Source organism: Muntiacus reevesi, chromosome 11 (assembly GCF_963930625.1).
Source record: "Muntiacus reevesi chromosome 11, mMunRee1.1, whole genome shotgun sequence".
Classification (NCBI taxonomy): Eukaryota; Metazoa; Chordata; class Mammalia; order Artiodactyla; family Cervidae; genus Muntiacus; species Muntiacus reevesi.
The window spans coordinates 29176905-29197333 of NC_089259.1; the positions used below are offsets into that span (position 1 = coordinate 29176905).

A 20429-nucleotide genomic window follows, 5' to 3' on the forward strand; every position below is an offset into this window, starting at 1 on the left:
TTCTTATCAAGGGGGCTCTTTAAAGTGCATTAATAGCCAGGTCTACCCTGACTGTCCAGTGGTTAGGACTATATGCTTCCACTGCCAAGGGCCCAGGTTCAATCCCAGATCAAGGAACTAAGATCCCACAAGGCTCGGGGCACAGCCACAAAATAAAAAGTGCATTAATACTTTACTTACCTGTGGGTCACACTATGAGAACATGGCCCCCAAGTTGGATATAGGAGCATATAGGAGCCTCAAGATCCCCAAATACGTGCCCTGAAGTGCCTACTCACGTCCCACCCCCACACTGCTTAAACTTCCATAGTGACAGCGAATAACCCTTCCTGTGCATGGAATCCAGACTGCCAGCATTTCCAGATTAGAAGGGGTGGGGAGGCAGGGTGGAGGAGTGACAGCCCAGGCAGGAGGTGGTCAGGTCACACCTGGAAGGAACAGGAGACAAAGGCAGGTGGGGGAAAGCAGGAAGAGTCCAGGTCTTCCCAGGTCCTGCAGACACCAGCTGTGGGAATTTTGGCAACTAACTCAGCCTCTTTGGATCTGAGATTCTCACCTGGAAAATGAGGAGGTCGGGCACTGCTACCAGCTGAAGTGTATCCCCCTAGAATCACGGGGTGAAGCCATATTCCCCAGGACCTTAAGAATGTAACCGTATTTGGAGGTGGGTGTACTCGACGAGTTGATTAAGTTCATGTGAGGCCAGGAGGGTGGGGCCCTAGTCCAACATGATTGGTGTCCTGCTTGGAAGAGGAGGAGCCACCCAAGAGGTCTCAGAGGCCGGGTGAGGACACAGCAAGGGGACGTCCTTCCACAGGCCAAGGACAGATGCTGTAGCAGAAACCAACTCTGCCAGCCCCTGGCCTGGACTTCAGCCTCAAGAACCGAGAGAAAATAAATGCCTGTTGTTTATGCCCCCCGACCTGGGTGTTATTTTGTTACAGCAGTCTGAGCCAGCTAACACAGGAACCCTGAGCGTGAAGCCCCCTTCTGCCCTTGCCTTCTAGAATTCTATGGGTATTGTAATGGTGACTGAGGGTCATCAAGGACAGTTTTCCACTGTCCTTTCTTAGGGAAGATCAGGAAGGCGATACTATTTTTATTATGATCTCCCTCTGAAATGGAGCCCTAAAGAGAGAAGCTTCATCTACAGAGAAAATGTGCTTTGCAGAATGACTCACTGCCCAGCAACAGGAGATATTAGTAGTAACATCAATGATAACATCTCTGTGCTTCATTAATGAAGTTCTCTAACATACAATATTGGGGATTCCCTGGTGGCTTAGTGGTAAAGAATTCATCTGCCAATGCAGTAGACATGGGTTTGATCCCTGGGTTTGGAAGATCCCCTGGAGAAGGACTGGCAACTCACTCCAGTATTCTTGCCTGGGAAATCCCATGGACAAAGGAGCCTGGCATGGGGTCACAAAAGAATTGAACATGACTTAGTTACTAAACAACAACAAAACACACAGTAGTAGTTTGCTTAATCTTCGCAGCCAGTTTTAAAGCTGAAGAAAGCAGGCAGTTTTGCTCTGATTTTACAGAAAAGCAACGGAGGCTCAGAGGGCTCAAGTCACTTGTCCAGGCTGACCCAGCGAGCACTGGGAAGGCGGGATTCCCTCCAGGCGCCCTGCATCTCAGCAGAGCTCTTTCGAATACTAACACCGCTATTCTGCCTTATGTTCTGGAAGAAAGGGAACAAAGAAAGAGAAGGAGAAACAGATATAAAAATCCCATCAAGGTTAAGGTGCTTTTCAAAGTCATAAATACTTAGAGCTATTTTTATGTGGTCTTAAGATAAAGGACGGGCCTTTCGACAAATGGATAATGACCAACCCTGTGCGTGAATGTAATTGCAATGCTTAGAAGTAACCTCCTTGGTCGAAGAGGAGAAAAATGCAACAGTGATTTATGGGGGCAAGAGAGGAAAGAGGAAGTGGATTTAAGACGATGGTTATGATGGGAAGTTTTGAGGAGAGAAACAAATGCCGTCTACATGAGAGCTAATATGACACTACGGCCCATAAACAGGAAGCGGCTTTCCGGGGATCCTGCATGGCGCCTGCCCCTCCCTCTCCTCTGGGCTAATTTGGGCTGCAGAGCTGGCAGCGGCTCATCTAACACACCACGGGGGCCGCTCTGAAGTCTGGCTATGGACAGGCCAGACGGTGGGTCCGTGTGGTTGCAGTGAGCATTGACTGCTTTTAACTTTTTTCTCCTGTGCAAAATGGAATTGAAAAGATGACCCTTAAATTTTACCTCCAACTAATATTTGTTACGTAAACTGGACAGTGTACACAACTTCCAGGTTGGACATCCCTTTTAATAACTTTTAATAATTTTAATAGCTTTTAATAAGTTTCTGAAAGTTGAGATTCCAGACTCCTCTTTCATTGGGTAGAATCCATCCTACAAAGCTCTAACCAGTGAACTCCTGGGACCCTGCCCCTTCCTAAGCTTGCCAGCTAGGGGCGGCCCATCCCACGGCATGTTGCTGACTGCCACCCTCTGTCCTAAAGTCTGAGTGGCCGCATTCTCCTTAATTGCTCATGGGAGGAATAGAGACCAAGGGGCTGCTGGGTAATACAGTTTAATCCATTTGATGGTGATAAGTTTAAATACCATCATTCCTTCCTTTAGGATGACAAATGCATGGCCAGGGTATTCTGTTTTCTCCATGGGGCTTGGGGCATTTTCTCTGAGGTATCCCTAGACTGATGATTATGTTTCATTTGTTGTTCAGGGGTTTCCTGCATAGGAATGAAGGGTTGATGTTTGAAATCTATAGAATCTAATTTTTAAAGAGGTGTGCATTTCCTCATGAACTCCTCCCAGCCTCTTGCTGTCTTACTTCCAAATATATCAAATCAACTCCAAGGAACAAAGTGGACCACCTTGAATTGTTTCTAATCACCGATTTTAGGCACATGGAAGAAGTTAAGGTTTTAGGCAATTTATAATAGTCCAAGAGTGTTTCATGATGAGTAGAAATATTTGTCTATTACCCTGGCTAGACCTTGTGCAACTTTCTTCTGTGGATATCCATCTCTTAATGCGATTCTAGGCCCAGGCAGATTTCCATAATTTCCCTTTTCCTTTTAAAAGGAGAGATGAAGAGGACACAAGTAGGACCTACTTCCAAGTAGGTAAAACCTGGGGATTCACTGGACATCAAGAATGAAGGAGACAGAGAGGGAGAGTTGGTAATCACCTCCACTTTCTAGGCTGACTTCCTCTGCGAATTTTGGTGTCAACAACGGAGCTTAAAATTGTGGTTGAGCCTACCTGTCCCCCATCTCCTCCTCTTCTTTCATTCAAAATACTCTTTAAGTGTTAACAGAAAAGAGTGCCCAGCTGGACATATTACCTTTCAGTCTCCTTTGCGGCTCTGTGGGGTCATGTGACTATCCATAAGTCAAGGGATGTGAAGAAGTGACGTGGCAACTTCTAGATCAGAGTCTTATGAGGGAGCTGCCTGCCCTTGACTTTGCCTCCTTTCCCCTCCCTCAGGCTGAAAACTGGGGCCTCTCATGGGCAGAAAAGGACACAAGAGAAAAATATCCCCTATCTTATTTATTCCATCACATTTGGGTGTCTTTTTGTTACAGCAGCTTAGCCTGTACTTGAAATAAATTAGGACTTTAACAGAAGTGGTGATTCGGTTTTACTTTGAAGTAGAGAGTTTGGGGTGGAGGTTCGCAGGGGGCACTAGTGGTAAAGAACCTGCCTGCCAATGCAGGAGACGCAAGAGATACAGGTTCGATCCCTGGGTCAGAAAAATCCCCTGGAGGTGGGCATGGCAACCCACTCCGCTATTCTGGCCTGAAGAATCCCATGGACAGGGGAGCATGGTCGGCTGCAGTCCACAGTGTCGCGGAGTCGGACATGACTAAAAGTGACTTAGCATGCGCACACGCAGAGGGTGGGGTAGGTGGACATAACATGAATTGGCCTCAAAGAGCTGAAATGCCTGTGGCTCACCAAGAGGTGACCTCAGGAGAGACATGGACCTGGGAGGGTGCGGCTTAGGTGGCAGTTGAAGCCATGGGGGTAGACTGAGATTACTAGCGAGACCACAGAGAGTCAGAAGGAAAAGGGGCTTGGAACAGCATCAGGGACAGATATTTGAAGGAGAAAGTCACTGACTTAATTTCATGCTACAATCATTCATCCCCTCACCCTCTTTTCCAACTGATCACCAGCTCTTTACATTCTTGGATTATAGCATAAAGGATCTCAAAATAAAATACCTAGAATAATTTTATGCAGAATAGGCATTCAAATTTATCTTAAAAATGACACTGTTAAAATGCTTTATATCTAAGCAAGAGATTTGCTTTCAATTTTTTTATATTCACGGCTGTAAACTTAGGTTATCCTGAGTCAGTACCCAAGTCTTGGGAACCAGAAGACAGATCAGGACCACAATGAAAGTGGGACTATGGCAGCCTTGAGGTGAAGGGGGCGGCTGCCATTCAGTAAAAAGACAAACCATGCAATAAAAAAATGGACAACAGAAAACTCACAGAAGAAGACATCCACATAGCCAATTAGCACACAGAAGTGCTCAACTTCCTTAGTGATCAGGGAAACACAAATTAAAACCACAGTGAGATACTCTTCACACCTACTAGAACAGCTAAAACAATGATAACAATAACAATGATAACAATGACATTACTGATAATACTGAATGTTGGCAAGGTCATGGATGAAGTGGAATGCTCCAAAATGTTTGAGGGATGGTGTAAAAATGGAAGAGCCTTTTCCAGAACTGTTTGGCAGCTTCTCCTAAAGTGAAATTCACATCTATTCTCTGACCCAGTCATTTCTCAAGAAGGAATTGAACCGAGAGAAATGAAAATGTCTCTGTCCACAGTAAGACCTATGCAAGGATAGTCACAACAGCCTTATTTATAAAAGCAAAATGTGGACAAAACCCAAGAGTGGATAATTAATATTGGCATATGCACACCAAAGGAACATGAGTCAATAAAAAGGGACAAACCAATGACAAGCTTGGTAATGTGGCAAAAGCACCCAGACATAAAAGACGGTCTGCTCCCATTTGTAGGAAATCCAAGGCCAGGCAAAACTAATCTACGGGGACAGAAATAAGGAGTGGCAGAGTGGAGCTGACTGAAAGAAGCCTGGGGCAAATTTTCAGATGATGAAAATGTCCTATGTCTTGTCTTGGGTAGTAACGACATGGATGTAGTAATAGACAAAGAACATCAAGCTCAACACTTAAAACCAGAAAAAATTTAAAACAAAATGAATAATCTTGTATATTTATCCACACATTTACCATTTTGATAATCTCAATTTTTCCTGTAATTCTAAGTTTCTATCATTCATAAAGAATGTTTATTTTGGACATTAAGTTCTGATTTTTTAAAAAATTATTTCAGCCCTTCAAACGTGTCATTCCACTGTCTTTGTCTATTTCTGATGCAGTTAACTGTCACCACATCCTTATCCCCTGTAAGTGATGTGTGTCTTTATCTGGTTGCATTTCATTTTTCCTCTTTATCTTGGGTCTTCAGCAGTTTGACTACGATGTCTTAGGTGTGATTTGTGGATTTGTGTTTATCCTGTTTGGGGTTCATTGCTTCTTGGGTCTGCAGTTCGTTCTTTAACAATCAAATTTGAGACGTCTTTGCACATCGTTAAAAATTTATTTTTTCCTCTCTCTTCCTTCTTCTGAGAATCCAATTATGCATCTCTTAGATTGCCACAGGTCCCTGACACTCTGTCATTTTTCTTTTAATCTTGTTTCTCTCTGTTCTTCAGATTGGATAATGTCTATTGATTGTCTTCAACCCACTGACCCTTTTCCCCTTCAGTCTCCAACCTGCTGTAAAGCCAAACCAGTGAATTTTTCATTTCAGAGATTTAACTTTTGGGCTCTAACATTTCCAATTGGTTCTTTTGTAGTTTTCATTTCTTTGTTGAGCTTCCCCATCTGGGTTACTATGTTCCTTGTTTTCTAGAAGCTGCTAACATGTCTGTAACAGTTTTTAAAAATGTCTTGTCTGCTAGTTTCAACATCTGGGTTATTTCAATACCCATGTCTATTGCCTACTTTTCCCTTCATTATGGGTTCCACTTTTTGTAGGTCTAATTTTTAAATGGATGGTATCTAGAGGAGGGCTTTCCAGGTGGCGCTAGTGGTAAAGAACCCACCTGCCAAACAGGAGACATAAGAGATGCGGGTTCGATCCCTGTGGCAGGATGATCCCCTGGAGGAACGCATAGCAACCCATTCCAGTACTCTTGCCTGGAGAATCCCATGGACAGAGAAGCCTGGTGGGCTACAGTCCATGGGGTCGCAGAGTTTGACATGGCAAGCAACTTGGCATGCATGCACACATACTGAAAGGAGCATGTATTGTCTTCCTTGAACAGGCAGGTAAATTACTCTTGACTCCACCAGACTTTGATTTTACCCTTTGTTAAGGTGTGTCTGCTTCAGTTTTCTCAGAGACCCTTATTCTCAGTCCTGGCCCTCACTCCTAAAGCCTGGCCTTTCTTGGGTCTTGAGTCGAGGTGCTCAGTGAGGTCTCTCCGCCCTGGCTCAGCTGAAATTCCATTTCCGGGCACTGCACAGTGTCTGGTGCCTCCACTCAGTTCATCCTGCAGCGGTTGCCCTCTGCCAGGCCTCCCCAGGCATTCGATGCCCACGCTTCATCTCTGAACACCCGGGAACCCCCCTGTGCAATTCCCGGGGCCTCCTCTGCCCAGCCGACTGCTCTCCAGGGCTCAGTCCCATGACTTCCAGCTGCTTTAATCACCTGGAACTGCATCTGCTTCTGCAGCGCAGTGAGACAGTCAGTGGTCACTGCTGGACCACCTCTCTGGGCTGTGGTCTGGTCAGTGACCCCCGGCAGGGAGTCGGGGCCAACAGGGGCTCAGAGTGATGTCCCATTTTTTAAGATTTGTTTTCATTATTTACCTGGCTGCACTGGGTCTTCACAGTGGCAAGTGGGGTTTTTTAAGATGTGGCATGTGAACTCTTCATTGTGGCATGTGGGACCTAGTTCCCTGACCAGGGATTGAACCTGGGCCCCTGCATTTGGGAATACAGAGTCTTAGCCACAGGATCACAGGCCCGTGACATCTATTGCTCAGAAACAGTTGTCTCATATATTTGGGGTCTTACAGCTGTGTACAGTCTACCATAACCAGCTGTGTGAGGTATATTATAACTAGTCCAATACTACTGTTGTTGTTCAGTTGCTAAGTCATGTCCAACTCTTTTTGACCCCATGGACTGCAGCACAGCAGGCCTCCCAATCCCTCACTATCTCCCAGAGTTTGCCCAAGTTCATGTCCATTGAATCAGTGATGCTATCCAACCATCTCATCCTCTGCCACCCTCTTCTTTTGCCTTCAATCTTTCCCAGCATCAGGATCTTTTCCAATGAGTCAGTTCTTCGCATCAGGTGGCCAAAGTATTAGAGCTTCAGCTTCAGCATCAGTCCTTCCATTGAATATTCAGGGTTGATTTCCTTTAGGAATGACTGGTTTGAACTCCTTGCAGTCTAAGGGGCTCTTAAGAGTCTTCTCCAGGACTAGTTACTCTATGAAGGCTGGAAGCAGGACAATGAATGCATAGTTGAAATAAGCTGCCAGGTGGCTCTAAAAGGCTTCCATCTCCCTCCATGGGGATCCTTGGCTAAGAACTGAGGTCCCAGAAAAGAAAGGCATGCAGATAGTTGCCCAAGGCTATCTCAGCAAGATGCCATTATTATTTTTGCATACTATTGAGTCTATTATTTTTGCATACTATTGAGTCTGGTCCACCAAGACATCTTCTGATTACAATTTCAGCTTTCTAAGTAGATCTGCTTTTAAGGAGAAATATAATTTCTCACTGGAAATTAGTAAGTTGGGATTTCTGTCTTCTATATTAGGTGCTAGTAAACCTAGTCAAAAGGTGTTTCCTTGAAAGTCAAAGCCATTCTTGTTGCACTAACAGTGTCCACACTTAGCAACCAGCCTGGTCTCTCCATCTGGAATCATACTCCTGATTAGCTAAATTTTGACCAAATTCTTATTAGCTTTTTCTTTCTTTCTCTTTTTTTTTTTTTTAAAAAGAAAATAGCTATGTTAAGGACCCCAGAGACCATGATCAGTTTCATTATCACTGAAACCTACTATGTCTTTACATGGTTCCTTGCAGGGCAGAATTAGTCAAGTTCCATGTCCTTCACCAGAATTAACCTCCTGAAGACCTGACATTCAGCTGAAAAACTGCAATTCTGATTAAAAAAAAGAGTGATCTGAATATAACTGACGCATATACTGCAACTTATGTATTGTTGTGGTTGTTTAGTCACTAAGTTCTGTCCGACTCTTTTGTGACCCCATGGACTGTAGCCCATCATTCTCCTCTGTCCATGTGATTTCCCAGGCAAGAATACTGGAGTGGGTTCCATTTCCTTCTACAGGGAATCTTCCCAACCCAGGAACTGAACCTGCATCTCCTCCCTTGGCAGGTAGATTCTTTACCACTGAGCTTCCAGGGAAGCCCAACTTACATTATTACTTTGTTCAAATTAATGTCAAATACAGTAAATTGATGGACAATATTCTTGAATCTGGCTCTGGTAGTATCTGTGGATAGTTGAATGAGTGAGAATAATTTCATCATGGCACTGGACAAGAAAAACTAAGTGGTCAAAAAAATCTATGAAGGGAGAATCATCGAAGTCTAACATCCCAAACACTGCCCTGCTTTGTCTGCAAGTAGTTTAAAGAGTTTCATAGACAAGCTCATTTGCCCTATTCCTCTGGTTAAGGGATCATCCCAGGAAAACATGTCTTTACTATTTTTCTCATTTCCCAAATGAGAGATTAAGTCACAGACTTCACTAACCCTGTTGCTGTAACTGATCAAGTGTAGAAGAACCATTTCTTCACTGATTCCTTGATTGCCTTTAAGCTTAGCTGTTTTACCCCGGAAGCCTTTCCTAGACCCCTAACTGTGTTACAAACCATCCTCTGAACTTCTAGACCTCCAGCACCTTACTCAGCACACCGGGTTTTAGTTACCCACTTATGCATCCGTCTCTCCAGTGCACAGATGTCCCCCGAGCTCAGAGACCACGTCACACTCACCTTCACTCCTGACACACTAACAGGTGCATCTCCTGGCTTTCAATCAAATTTATAAAATGAAACAATGAAATAGTTCACACTTAATGTGCTAATAAGCCCTGGGCTGGGGCTCGAGATACAAAGAAAAATAAAAGGGATCTATGTGACTGAGAAACTCACAAAGAGGCGATGATTGTATTTGCATAATTTGTATGCGATTGTTTGTTATTTAAAACATGTTTTTTTGCAAAACTGCTCTTCAGCAATTTTCAGGTTAAATCTATAGAGCATGTCATATCTTTTTCTTGCTTTTTCTTATCTTCTCCAGGACACCAACTGAAATCTTACAATACGAAGGCAGCATGTTATGGTCATGGTGGAATAAGATAAAGACCCAGCTCGATTATCCTTAATAGCTACGTGATTTGGGGTTTGCATTCATTCTCTAGAGCCATGATTTAGTCACCATTAAAATGGTGGTTGTATTATCTACCTTACCTATCTGTCCCCTAGGGTTGTTGTCAGGATCAAATGAAATAATATGTGAAAGAGCTTTGTAAATCATACACCAATCTAGACATTAGATTTATTATGAAGTCAAAATTTTGCAGAAGCAGCTGACTCCAAGTTTTAAGAAACTGCTTGTCCTTTGGGTATTTTACAGGCAGCCCTTAGTATCCTGACTTTTATTCAGTCAATTCAGGTTAAGAATTAAAACCACAGATTTTAAAATATTAAGATATATCAGAAAGGATTATCTTTATTCACAAAGGAGCAAATGTTTTAGACGATCACAAAATAGACATCTCCATATAAAATAATCAGATGGTGCTATACACCTAGAGACCTTAAAGAATTTTATAAATATTAAAAAATATGTTGCTACGAACTGGAATAAATCATTGTCTTTAAGAAAGCAGTTCTGTGAAATTGTAGTTGATGGTGTACTTTCCATGGCAACCAAACCAAGTCTCTGGAACACTTAAGGGAGTTTGTAGTTTTGATATTACTGTGCATGGTTAAGCACCTGACTGAGATAGAAACTAAAATAACTTTAGAAAATTACATTTACTGGGATAAAAATCTAATCCTGGCAGCTGACATCACTGATTTGAATTTTTCCCAGCTCAGAACATCATTTACTTACAGGAAGGCCAGGTAACTTCTGGACCTCATCATGCTGGGTGGTTATCTTACAAAGAGAACAGTATATCTGAAGCTCTATCATCACACTCACATTTCTGACATCAGACTAAATCTACTAGATCAAACCTTCTTCTAAATAACACTGCCTGCTCTCCGCCATAGAACCTACAACAGTGATAGTTAAATAGTGAACATTAATATGTATTTGGGTACCCCCCTGACAGAGTTGCTGAGAAAACTGAGTGAGAAGATTCAACTCCCCTGATTAGAGAGAATTTTGCATTCCACAGATTTTGTGTTTGTCTTGTCACTCAAGTCAACATAAGCTTCTAATTTACTTTGTGGTTTCCTTTTTGACTCAAGTACTAGTTGTATGTTGTTTAACTTCCAAGTGTTTCCAGCTTTCCAGGTTATTTTCGTGTTACTGATTTACAGTCTAATTCTGTTATAGTCCAAAATGATCTGTATGATTTCAATTTTATAATATCTGCTGAGGTCTGTTTTATGGCTCAGCGTATGGTCCACGTCGGTCAACATTCCACATGTATTTGAGAAGGATGTACATCCTATTTGTTATCTGGAACCTTCTGTGAATGTCAATTAGGTCAACTAGCTCAACTGGTTGATAACTGCTGTTCAGGCATTTTAAACTCCGGCTGATTTTCTGCCTGCTCATTCTCTCAGGACTAGAAGAGGAGTGCTGAAGTCTCCAACAGTAACAGTGGATCTAACTCTTTCAGTTCCACCATGTTTTGCTTCATCTGATTTGAAGCTCTATTTCTAGGCACCTAGGTATTCAGCACTGCTATGCTTTTTAGGTGAACTGACTCCTTGATCCTTATGTAATGGCATCTCCATCTGTAGTAACAGTATTGATCTGAAGTTTACTTTGTGTAATATTAACACTGGTATTGTTGTTTAGTCGATAAATCATGTCCAACTTTTTTGCGACCCTGTGGACAGTAGCTCCTCAGAGGAGCCTGGTGGGCTACTGTCCATGGGATTCTCCAGGCAAGAATATGGGAGTGGGTTGCCATTCCCTTCTCCAGCGGATCTTCCCAACCCAGGGATCAAACTCGCCATCTCTTACATCTCCTGCATTGCCTGGCAGGTTCTTTACCACTAGCGCCACCTGGGAAGCCTGGTGTTAGCATAGTATATCTTTTTTCTCTCCTTTTACTTTTAAATATCCACTCCTTTACTTTTGAAGTGGATTTCTCTTAGGCAGCCCATAGCTGAATCTTGCTTTTTTATCCAATCTGGCAAATTGTCTTTTCATTGGTGTGCTTAGAAGAGATACTTTTATACATAAGAAAGTGTGCATTATTTTTGTGATCTCAAGATTAGTTATTTTTTCTGAGCTGTCTTCTTGGGTTTTGCATTTTAACTGAGATTTTTTAAAGCTGTGAAGGGAAGGAAGACAACAGAATCTAATCTGAAACCTAAGGGAATTACCATATACTGTGCCCCAATTTCCTGCAAAGCATTGTGTTCTGTCCTTTCTTCTCATTCAGCTAGTGTGACAAGCACCAGGGTTCCATCTTACTGATGGAGGAAAGTGAGGCCCACAGCACAGTCTCGCCTTCCTCCACAGCGATAAAATATCTAGGCAAAATCACCAAAGAAGAGCACAACTCCAAGGCCTTCTTATGGCTAGGTTTGCCCTGTGACTTAGAGCTGGGCAATGAGAGAGAAATTCCTGGAAACTTTTTTCCCCAGGAAAGAGCTGACCTACTGTCTCTGCTTCTTTGTTCATTCCCTCTCCCACCCTACTAACTGAACTGGAGATGTGGACCAGGTGACACCTAGTACTGACCACAGCCACCCTGGACCACTAGGAGAAGCACCACTGTCGTGGGGATGGGAGAATGCTGAGCTGTAGGAAGCCTGCCCACTCCCTCTATGGACTCAGTGGAACAGAATCACACCTACCCCTGGGTGCTCTCATGCATGCTCAGCTGTGTCCAACTCTTTGCGACCCCATAGACATAAGCCTACCAGGCTCCTCTGTCCATGGGGATTCTCCAGCAAGAATACTGGAGTGGGTTGCCATGCCCTCCTCCAGGGAATCTTCCCGATGCCGGGATTGAACCAGCATCTCCTGCATGCAGATTCAACGGATTGGCAGGTGGATTCTTTACCACTGAGCCACCTGGAACTCCTCCAACTTTTATATAAGGGAGAAATAAACATCTACCTCGAGTAAGCTCCCATTCTTTAGGGAGTTCGTTATTTGTTCTTGAACCCAATCCTAACAGCTACAGCTTACTGACGAATTAACATAATTATACTCTAACCTATGTTTGGACAGATTCATACTAGCATCTTTCATCCTTTTGTGTGGAAGTCACCTGATGGGAAAAGCCGACTCACTGGAAAAGACCTTGATGCTGGGAAAGATTGCGGGCAGGAGGAAAAGGGGGCAACAGAGGATGCGATGGTTGGGTGGCATCATCAACAATGGACATGAGTTTGAGCAAGCTCCGGGAGTTGGTGAAGGACAAGGAAGCCTGACGTGCTGTAGTCCAAGGGGTCGCAAAGAATCAGACACAACTTAGTGACGGAACAACAATATATAGAACTGGAAGAAAAGGCTATTTTATTTTGTTCACCCGATTTTTTCATCTATTAAATTAGAAATTATCACCAAATGTGGTGGTGGTGCTGGAGATGCTGTGGTAAAATCACATACAATGAGTAGAAGAATTCTAGGCTTGGATTTGAGACTCGACTCTGTACACACTAGCTGTATGCTCTTTCGGAAGTCATTTAATCTTCCTGAGCTTCAATTTCCTGTAAGAGACACCAGCACCTACTTCACAGCACAATCTGAATGAATGAATAAATAAAACATATCACATGGCAGAGCTTGGTAAGTACTAAGCACCTGATAAATACAAGGGATTATGATCATAAATTGGAAAATACATTTTCTGTATAAACCCTAGGAGGTAAAATCATCTCACAAATACACTTACAGTGGGGTGTGTATATGTAAGCTGCCAGTTATAAACAAGAGCAAATTGAAAATTTCATTCTATTTAGTAACTTAAGAACATAATAAATAACAATTCAGTGCTTACTATCACAAACTTAGATTACTATCATATCTTTCTATCAAAGCTCTTGGAATTCTTTAATATGTCTTCATTTCATGTTACAGAAAACATTCAGGTATTGTTTGCTCTGTTTCAATTTGCCAGCTTGAATCCAAATGCAGACTTAACCATTTAGCTTCCTGAACAACACTTGAGAAACTTTGCCAGAATGACTGCTTTATTCATCACTGCTTTCGGCTTTAAAACTACATTTCACATTAACGTTTCTGAAGTTTTCGGGTCAGATGAAAAACGCAAGTGTGAGCTAAGTCACTTCAGTCTGACTCTTGGTGACCCCATGGACTGTAGCCCACCAGGTTCCTCTGTCCATGGGATTTCCCAAGCAAGAATACTGGAGTGGGTTGCCATTTCCCTCTCCAGGGGTACCTCCCGATCCAGGGATCAAACCTGAAGTCTCCTGCATTGGCAGGTGGATTCTTTACCACTGAGTCACCAGGATAGCCCGCTTGGCACATACTAAGCACCTAATAAATAACTGTTTAATGAATGAATGGACTGAGATTAAGGAGAACTAAGCTCTTCTTCTTGGTCCTTCTTACAGACATCCCAGCTTTAGATAAAATCTTTGACCAAGTCTGGATTTACTGATCTCTCAAATGCAGTGACTAGACAGACTATAGTCATTAAGGCCTGGACCTCCATCACAATATGATGACTGTACCTGCTACATAAAGGTGCTCAGAAACTGTTAAATGCAGGAGGGGTTCTCTGTCTGGGCAGTACCTTGGCCAGGTGCCTTGGCTAGGTGAGGTAGAATAATATACTGGTCTTTGTCCACTCGAGTTCCTAAAACCCTTCTGAATTCCTGGGTGATAGGAGTGTCTCTCAAATTTATAACGAGTCCTTCCGTGACTGAGTTTATGCTAAGGAGGTGACTCCCTGAGGCACCTAGAGAGCCTCAGGACGGGCGGGTCACAGGACAGACCAGGCCATCAGAGGGCTGGAGCTTCTGGGCCCCCTCACCAACCTCCAGGGAGAGGGGCACTGGAGGATGGGTTATGAAAACTCTCGAACAACGGGATTCAGAAAGCTTCCAGGTTGGTGAACATAGCCAGGTGCCCTCTTCCCTTCAAAGGAACACCGCACAGGTCAAGACACCAGAATTCATGACTTTACGACGGCTGGTCCCCCATCCCCTTGTCTTTCCCCCTCACAAATGCCGCCTCCACGGTGGCTCAGGGACTCAGAGCTAAAGCACCCGGTGGAGCCGAATGCTGGGCTGAACGGCCTTCCTTTCCCCACACCCCATGGCTTTTTCACTCGGCAGGTGAATTCTGGTTCTCCTCTTAGCACTAATGCAGAAATCAAAGACGACTTCCATACAAAGCCCCAACATGATGCCTGAGGGGTTCCTGCTGCACTCAGAAGCTTCAGGAAAGCACAGAGGGTAAGCGCACTCACTGGGTTTGGTACATTTCACCCAGCGGGTCAGGACGGACACCTGGATCTAACGTCTGCCCAGGGGAGCAGACATCTCTCCAGGGAGGCGCTCACCCCACAATGGAAGAGTTTGTCCTCCGTCTTCAGATTCAAGGTGCTACACACCTCAGAGCTATGAGTCACCTTGCAGACTGCCCTGTCATCACTCTCTTCTTTAATCAAATTTCCTTTTGATGAAGGGGAACCCGCGGACACAGACGTGAGCCAGCTCCCTCTGCCAGAACCTTGGTCGTTTCCCCCACAGCCCAGGAACCACCCGAGAGCCCGGCCACTGCATCAGAGACACGCGCGTGTGGACCGGGGCTTCACCTGAGGCCCTCACCATCACTGCCACTTCCGGTCCTGTGCGTCCATCCTACCGGAAGGGGTGCCAGGTGTGGGCGCCGCACAGGTGAGGCTGCGGAGGGGCCATGACGTGAGGCCGTCCCCACAGGCCTGCTCCCCTAGGAGGGGAGAAGAGGCCCCGGCCCCCGGTCTCAATGGCAGAGGAAGTGGAAAACTCATGGTGAAGAAACAAAACACAAATTTTAAGGTAAAAATAATGGCTCCAATGGCAGGAGACCCGGGATTGATCCCTGGGTGGGGAAGATCCCCTGGAGAAGGAATTGGCAACCCACTCCAGGATTCTTGCCTGGAGAATCCCTTGGGCAGAGGAACCTGGCAGGCTACAGTCCATGGGGTTGCAAAGAGTCAGACACAACTGAAGCAGTCAACACTTTCACTTCTAAAAAGAAACGGTGGGGGAAACTGAAAATCACGACCCCATCCACCGTGCGTGATAGGGGCCCGTGTTCCCCAGGGAAGTCTGGCCCCACACTCGATGCCTCACAGCTGACCCAGAAACAGGTGCCACCCACCTAGGATGGAGAGACCTGTTCAAGGGCCTTCCTGGAGGAGGAGCCCACACTTGCACAGGTGGGCCGCCCCCAGGACCACGCTGGATGGAGGAGAAGCGCTCCTCATAAAGAGAAGAGCAGGCTGAGGGAACTAGGTCATGTTCATGTCACCTCTGCTGGAATAAAGAATCCCAAGAGCAGAATGGGATCAAGTAATTGGAACGTGGCAGATCCCTGGTCTGACCTACGGCCAAGAGTGAAAGTCTATGACGGACGATATCCCAGGGTCTAGGGGTCATCCTGTCACTGGTAAGGTCTCCGGTGGTTCAGCCAGAATGACACCATCCTATCGGCCAAAGAGCAGGAGTTTCGAGATGAACCCTAGCATTGTTACAGCCATCCATATTCACATGGCAGGGTGAACAACGGCAGGAAGCATCTTACCAGGAGCGCTCCAGCTACCCACCAGAGTCGAGCTGCTTCTAGGGGCTGTGCCCTCCCCGGGGCAGAGGGAGGGGCCACACGGGGGGTGCCTGTCACCCCACACAAGGCAGATGCAGAGATGCGCTGCCATGTGTGAGAAGCGGAGTCAAGCCTGATTAGTTCCACTGTGAACTGTTAGCAAGCTGCCTTTATGACAACAGAGATGCTGCAGAGAAATCAAATGCCCTGCCCCCAAGACTACAAGAACCCACCACTGCTCTGGGAAAGATGCTCCCATCTGTCCAGGCAGGTCTGCTCTGGTTATTTCTCGAGACCAACTGCTTTTGTTACATGTTCACATACCAGGAAAAAGACACCCTCTTCCCACTCCTCAGGCCAAGGCCCCACTTACCAACTTCATCCCTGATGTTTGCAAGCTCGATTGACAGCTCTTTCTCTTTCACAAGGGCACTTTCATTCTGAAAAAACAAAACGGACACCGAGATTCCCCTCATTTGAGGCTGGATAAGGACTTTCACATGTTTAATTAATGAATCACATTAAGCAAATATTTATAAGTCGAGTACTTAAGGAGATAATTTTCTCATTAGATAAGCATATACAACACTTACAAAGCCAAGTCTGACTCATTCATTTGTATCACATTCAAATCACAAAGCTTGTCATATAATATTAATAATACCCTGTGGTTGTGCTTTTCTCTATATTCTACTCTGTGTATACCAACCTACAGTAATTCTCTGCACATTAATCTATGTTATATATTATTTTACATTTTTATTTATTGTCACTATTAACGAGACTTTTGACCATGAAAATGCCAACGCCATACCTCTCTGACAGACAGATGTTTATTTTACCAAGTCTCCTTAAACTTACCCTTTCGTCCATACATGCACGGCCAGCTACCTAATAAACAATGAACAGAAAACCTAATATGGAACATTTCTCTTTGTCATAAGACCAACACCAAAATTAGAGGTTTCCAAGTACTTTGTTCCACTCTGTGCATCGGTAGAAGAAGAGGAAAACTCCCACTCAAAGGATTATTTACTGCAAAGAATGCCATTTGTCACTAAATGACTGCTAAGCTGTTTTCAAATCAAATTCCTATTAGGACATAAAACAGAGAAGCAGTTGAAGATATGAGTCAGCATCAAGACTTACATTTGTTATGATTTTATTATTAATAATAACTAGGAAAGATGTGTTCTGTAAATTCTTTTCCAGTGAGAGATGCCAAAAATACAGGCCTTCAAGGAAAGTTTCTTTCACTCTGCAGAATGCACACCCAATGCAGACATTTCCCAAGAGGGAATTTTGGCTAAAAGGGGTACCAAATATCTAGCACAGATATCATCAAGGCCACGTGAACACTTTCTTTCATAAGCTCCTCTGACTCTGATGTCAGCACCTCCAGGCGATCTGAGCTGAAGAAGAACAGACAGTCGTCACGACTGTGTCCCTGTGTCTCCTGCATTTAGACCCTGGTGACATGTGAGCTACTCTGGGCCACGGCAGGGTTTCCGGCCACACAAAGGGCATGTGCTAAACAATACCGGAATTTCATGCCAAAATAAAACTCTACGTGCATCATAAGCTGAGAGCTATTTTAGTCACAAGCATTAACAGTGATTAAGTCACGGTTCTCTTGAGACTAATGCAGCAACGATATACCCTTTGGGGGACAGTGGGCCCCATCTCCCTCATGAAGCTCCTGCATCCCACCCCAGCCTGCAGTATTCTTGCCCTCCAGGAATTTGAAGGCAGGAGACCACCTTTGAGAGCGCAAACCCTCCCAGTGCCACGCCAACTGCACAGAGCTATCCTGATGATTAAATAAATTAACAGAGGTGAAGCAGTTAGAACAACGCCTGGCACTTATACACTCTATACAAAGCGTTACTTGTTATTACAACTCTGCCGTTTCCTTTGATTTTATTTGCAACTAGATGACATCCTACAGATAAGAGGTGTTTTTCCATATTGAATATCTGAATGTGTTCAGAATTTGCATTTATCTCTTCTCTCTTTTTTTAAAGCACCTTCCTGGCTCTGTTGTGATTCTACTCTAAGTTCAAAGACTAGAGAATACAACACAGGGAAAACGTCTAATCAGACTGATCACAGGGACAGGTCCTTGTTCGAACATCAGTGGAATACAGCCAGCTGACTTGTTACTACAAATTAAGAGAGCCTGATATTCCAGAGAGGGTAAACTTCAGTATTTGCCCAGAGAGGGTAAACTTCAGTAATACCCAGTATTAAACTTCAGTATTTACCCTGAAATAATCTCAAACTACTGAAAAAACTAACTTGTCTCTGCTCCTCCAATATCTCCAAAATTGCTTCAGTCGTGTCCAACTCTGTGACTCTATGGACTGTAGCCTGCCAGGCTCCTCTGTCTAGAGGATTTTCTAGGCAAGAATACTGGAGTGGGTTGCCATTTCCTTCCCCAGGAGAACTTCCCAAGTGAGGGATCAAACCTGAATCTTCTATGTCTCCTGCATTGGCAGGCAGGTTCTCTATCACTAGCACCACCTGGGAAAGAGACATTTTGAATTATATCCCTGGTAGCTCAGCTGGTAAAGAATGTGCTTGCAATTCGAGAGACCTGGGTTCTCTCCCTGGCTTGGGAACAGCCCCTGGAGGAGGGCACAGCTACCCACTCCAGTATTCTGGCCAGGAGAAGAATTCCATGGACTGTATAGTCCATGGGGTCGCAAAGAGTCGGACATGACTGAGTGACTTTCACTTCACATCCTCAATTTGAAGCACAGTCAGAGAACTGAAATACTAACCTTGTCAGAACAGAAATAGCATCACTCAAGATTCACTCGAGCTGCTGAGAGTTGCAAAGACTTAGTTGAGGTTGTAAATGGAACAACCAGAACCTAACAAAAAATCCATAAGCCAACTCTGACTGCTAACCCAAAGCCAAGGTTTCCCTCAGCTCCTGCAGCAGCCCTGGGATGAAGCCCTGGGTGGATGGTACCCGTATGTGGGTATCCCTCATCACCAGCCATCACACCCCACTTTCCAGCCATGGAAGCCTCGGGGACATGGGAAAGGAGGGGCCTGAAGGTCCAGGGAGGACAGGCCTCAGGTAGAGTCGGTGCTGATGATGTGGGTGAAGTTCCTCAGACTTGAGTCACTTGGATGAAAAGCTGACATGCGCGATCAGGCCTGCCCCACGTATCTTTGCTTGAGGAGAAATGCAAATGAGGGTGAGACAGAGAAGAAGGAAGAAAAGAAAGGGAGGAGGCGGGAAGGGAAAAGAGATGCAAGGCAAACAGGAGGGAAGCCAGTGAGATGAGAGACCTGCACCCTCTCCATTCTGGGAGGCAAAGATGAGGATGATCAATGAAGATCCATCCTGCCCTCATCCCCAGCCTTCTGCAAAGACAGATGACCAAACCAATGATCTCAAAGTCATCAAACAGCTCATCAAGGAAGTGTCAGCTGCCAAAGAGAAGCAACAAATCTGATGGCTAAAAAGTCAAAGAAAATAACTGAACTCGGGTAAGGTGTGCTGATTGTGTGCCTGCTCATTTGTGTCCGACTCTTTGCAACCCATGGAATGTAGCCCACCAGGCTCCTCTGTCCATGGGATCTCCTAGGCAAGAATACTCGAGTGGGTTGCCATTTTCTTCTCCAGAGGGATCTTCCCAATCCAGGGATGGAACCTGCATCTCCTGCGTCATCTGCATTGGCAGGCGGATTCTTTACCACGGAGCCACCTGAGAAGCCCATGCTGATTACTACATCAATATTAACACTGACCTTGATCAAACACTGGTGATCAAACCAGTCAATCCTAAAGAAAATCAGTCCTGAATATTCATTGGGAGGACTGATGCTGAAGCTAAAACTCCAATGCTCTGGCCACCTGATTGGAAGAACTGACTCCTTGGAAAAGACCCTGATGCTGAGAAAGATCAAAGGCAAGAGAAGGGGATGACAGAGGATGAGATGGTTAGATGGCATCACTGACTCGATGGACGTGAGTTTGAGCAAGCTCTGGGAGTTGGTGATGGACAGGGAAGCCTGGGGTGCTGCAGTCCATGGGGTCACAAAGAGTTGGACACGACCACGCGACTGAACTGACCAAACACTTCCTAGACACCAGACACAGCGCAGGGTAAGCCTTTGCTCACTTACTCCTCCAAATATGGTCAACCGGCTCCATGGTTTATTTTCCATTCTGGAGGACAAAATTGAGGCTCCATGGTTAGGAAATCAACCAAGTAACATGCACAACTAGCCAGGAAGTGGCGAAGCAGGAGGTTCAAGCCAAGGTCTACACTCTTCATCAAACACTAACATAAGGAGATTCTCC

The 20429-nt window shown here is 44.7% G+C and overlaps 1 protein-coding gene across 3 annotated transcripts in view; it reads right to left on the reverse strand.

The window, feature by feature from the left end:
- The window catches only part of MTUS2 (microtubule associated scaffold protein 2), a 247571-nt gene that overhangs the window by 31131 nt on the left and 196011 nt on the right, over nucleotides 1-20429 (reverse strand). For all 3 annotated transcript variants that reach the window (XM_065902032.1, XM_065902031.1, XM_065902033.1), the window contains one exon: nucleotides 16482-16548. In XM_065902032.1, the coding sequence (XP_065758104.1) occupies nucleotides 16482-16548 (67 nt within the window). The remainder of the gene's footprint in view (nucleotides 1-16481; nucleotides 16549-20429) is intronic.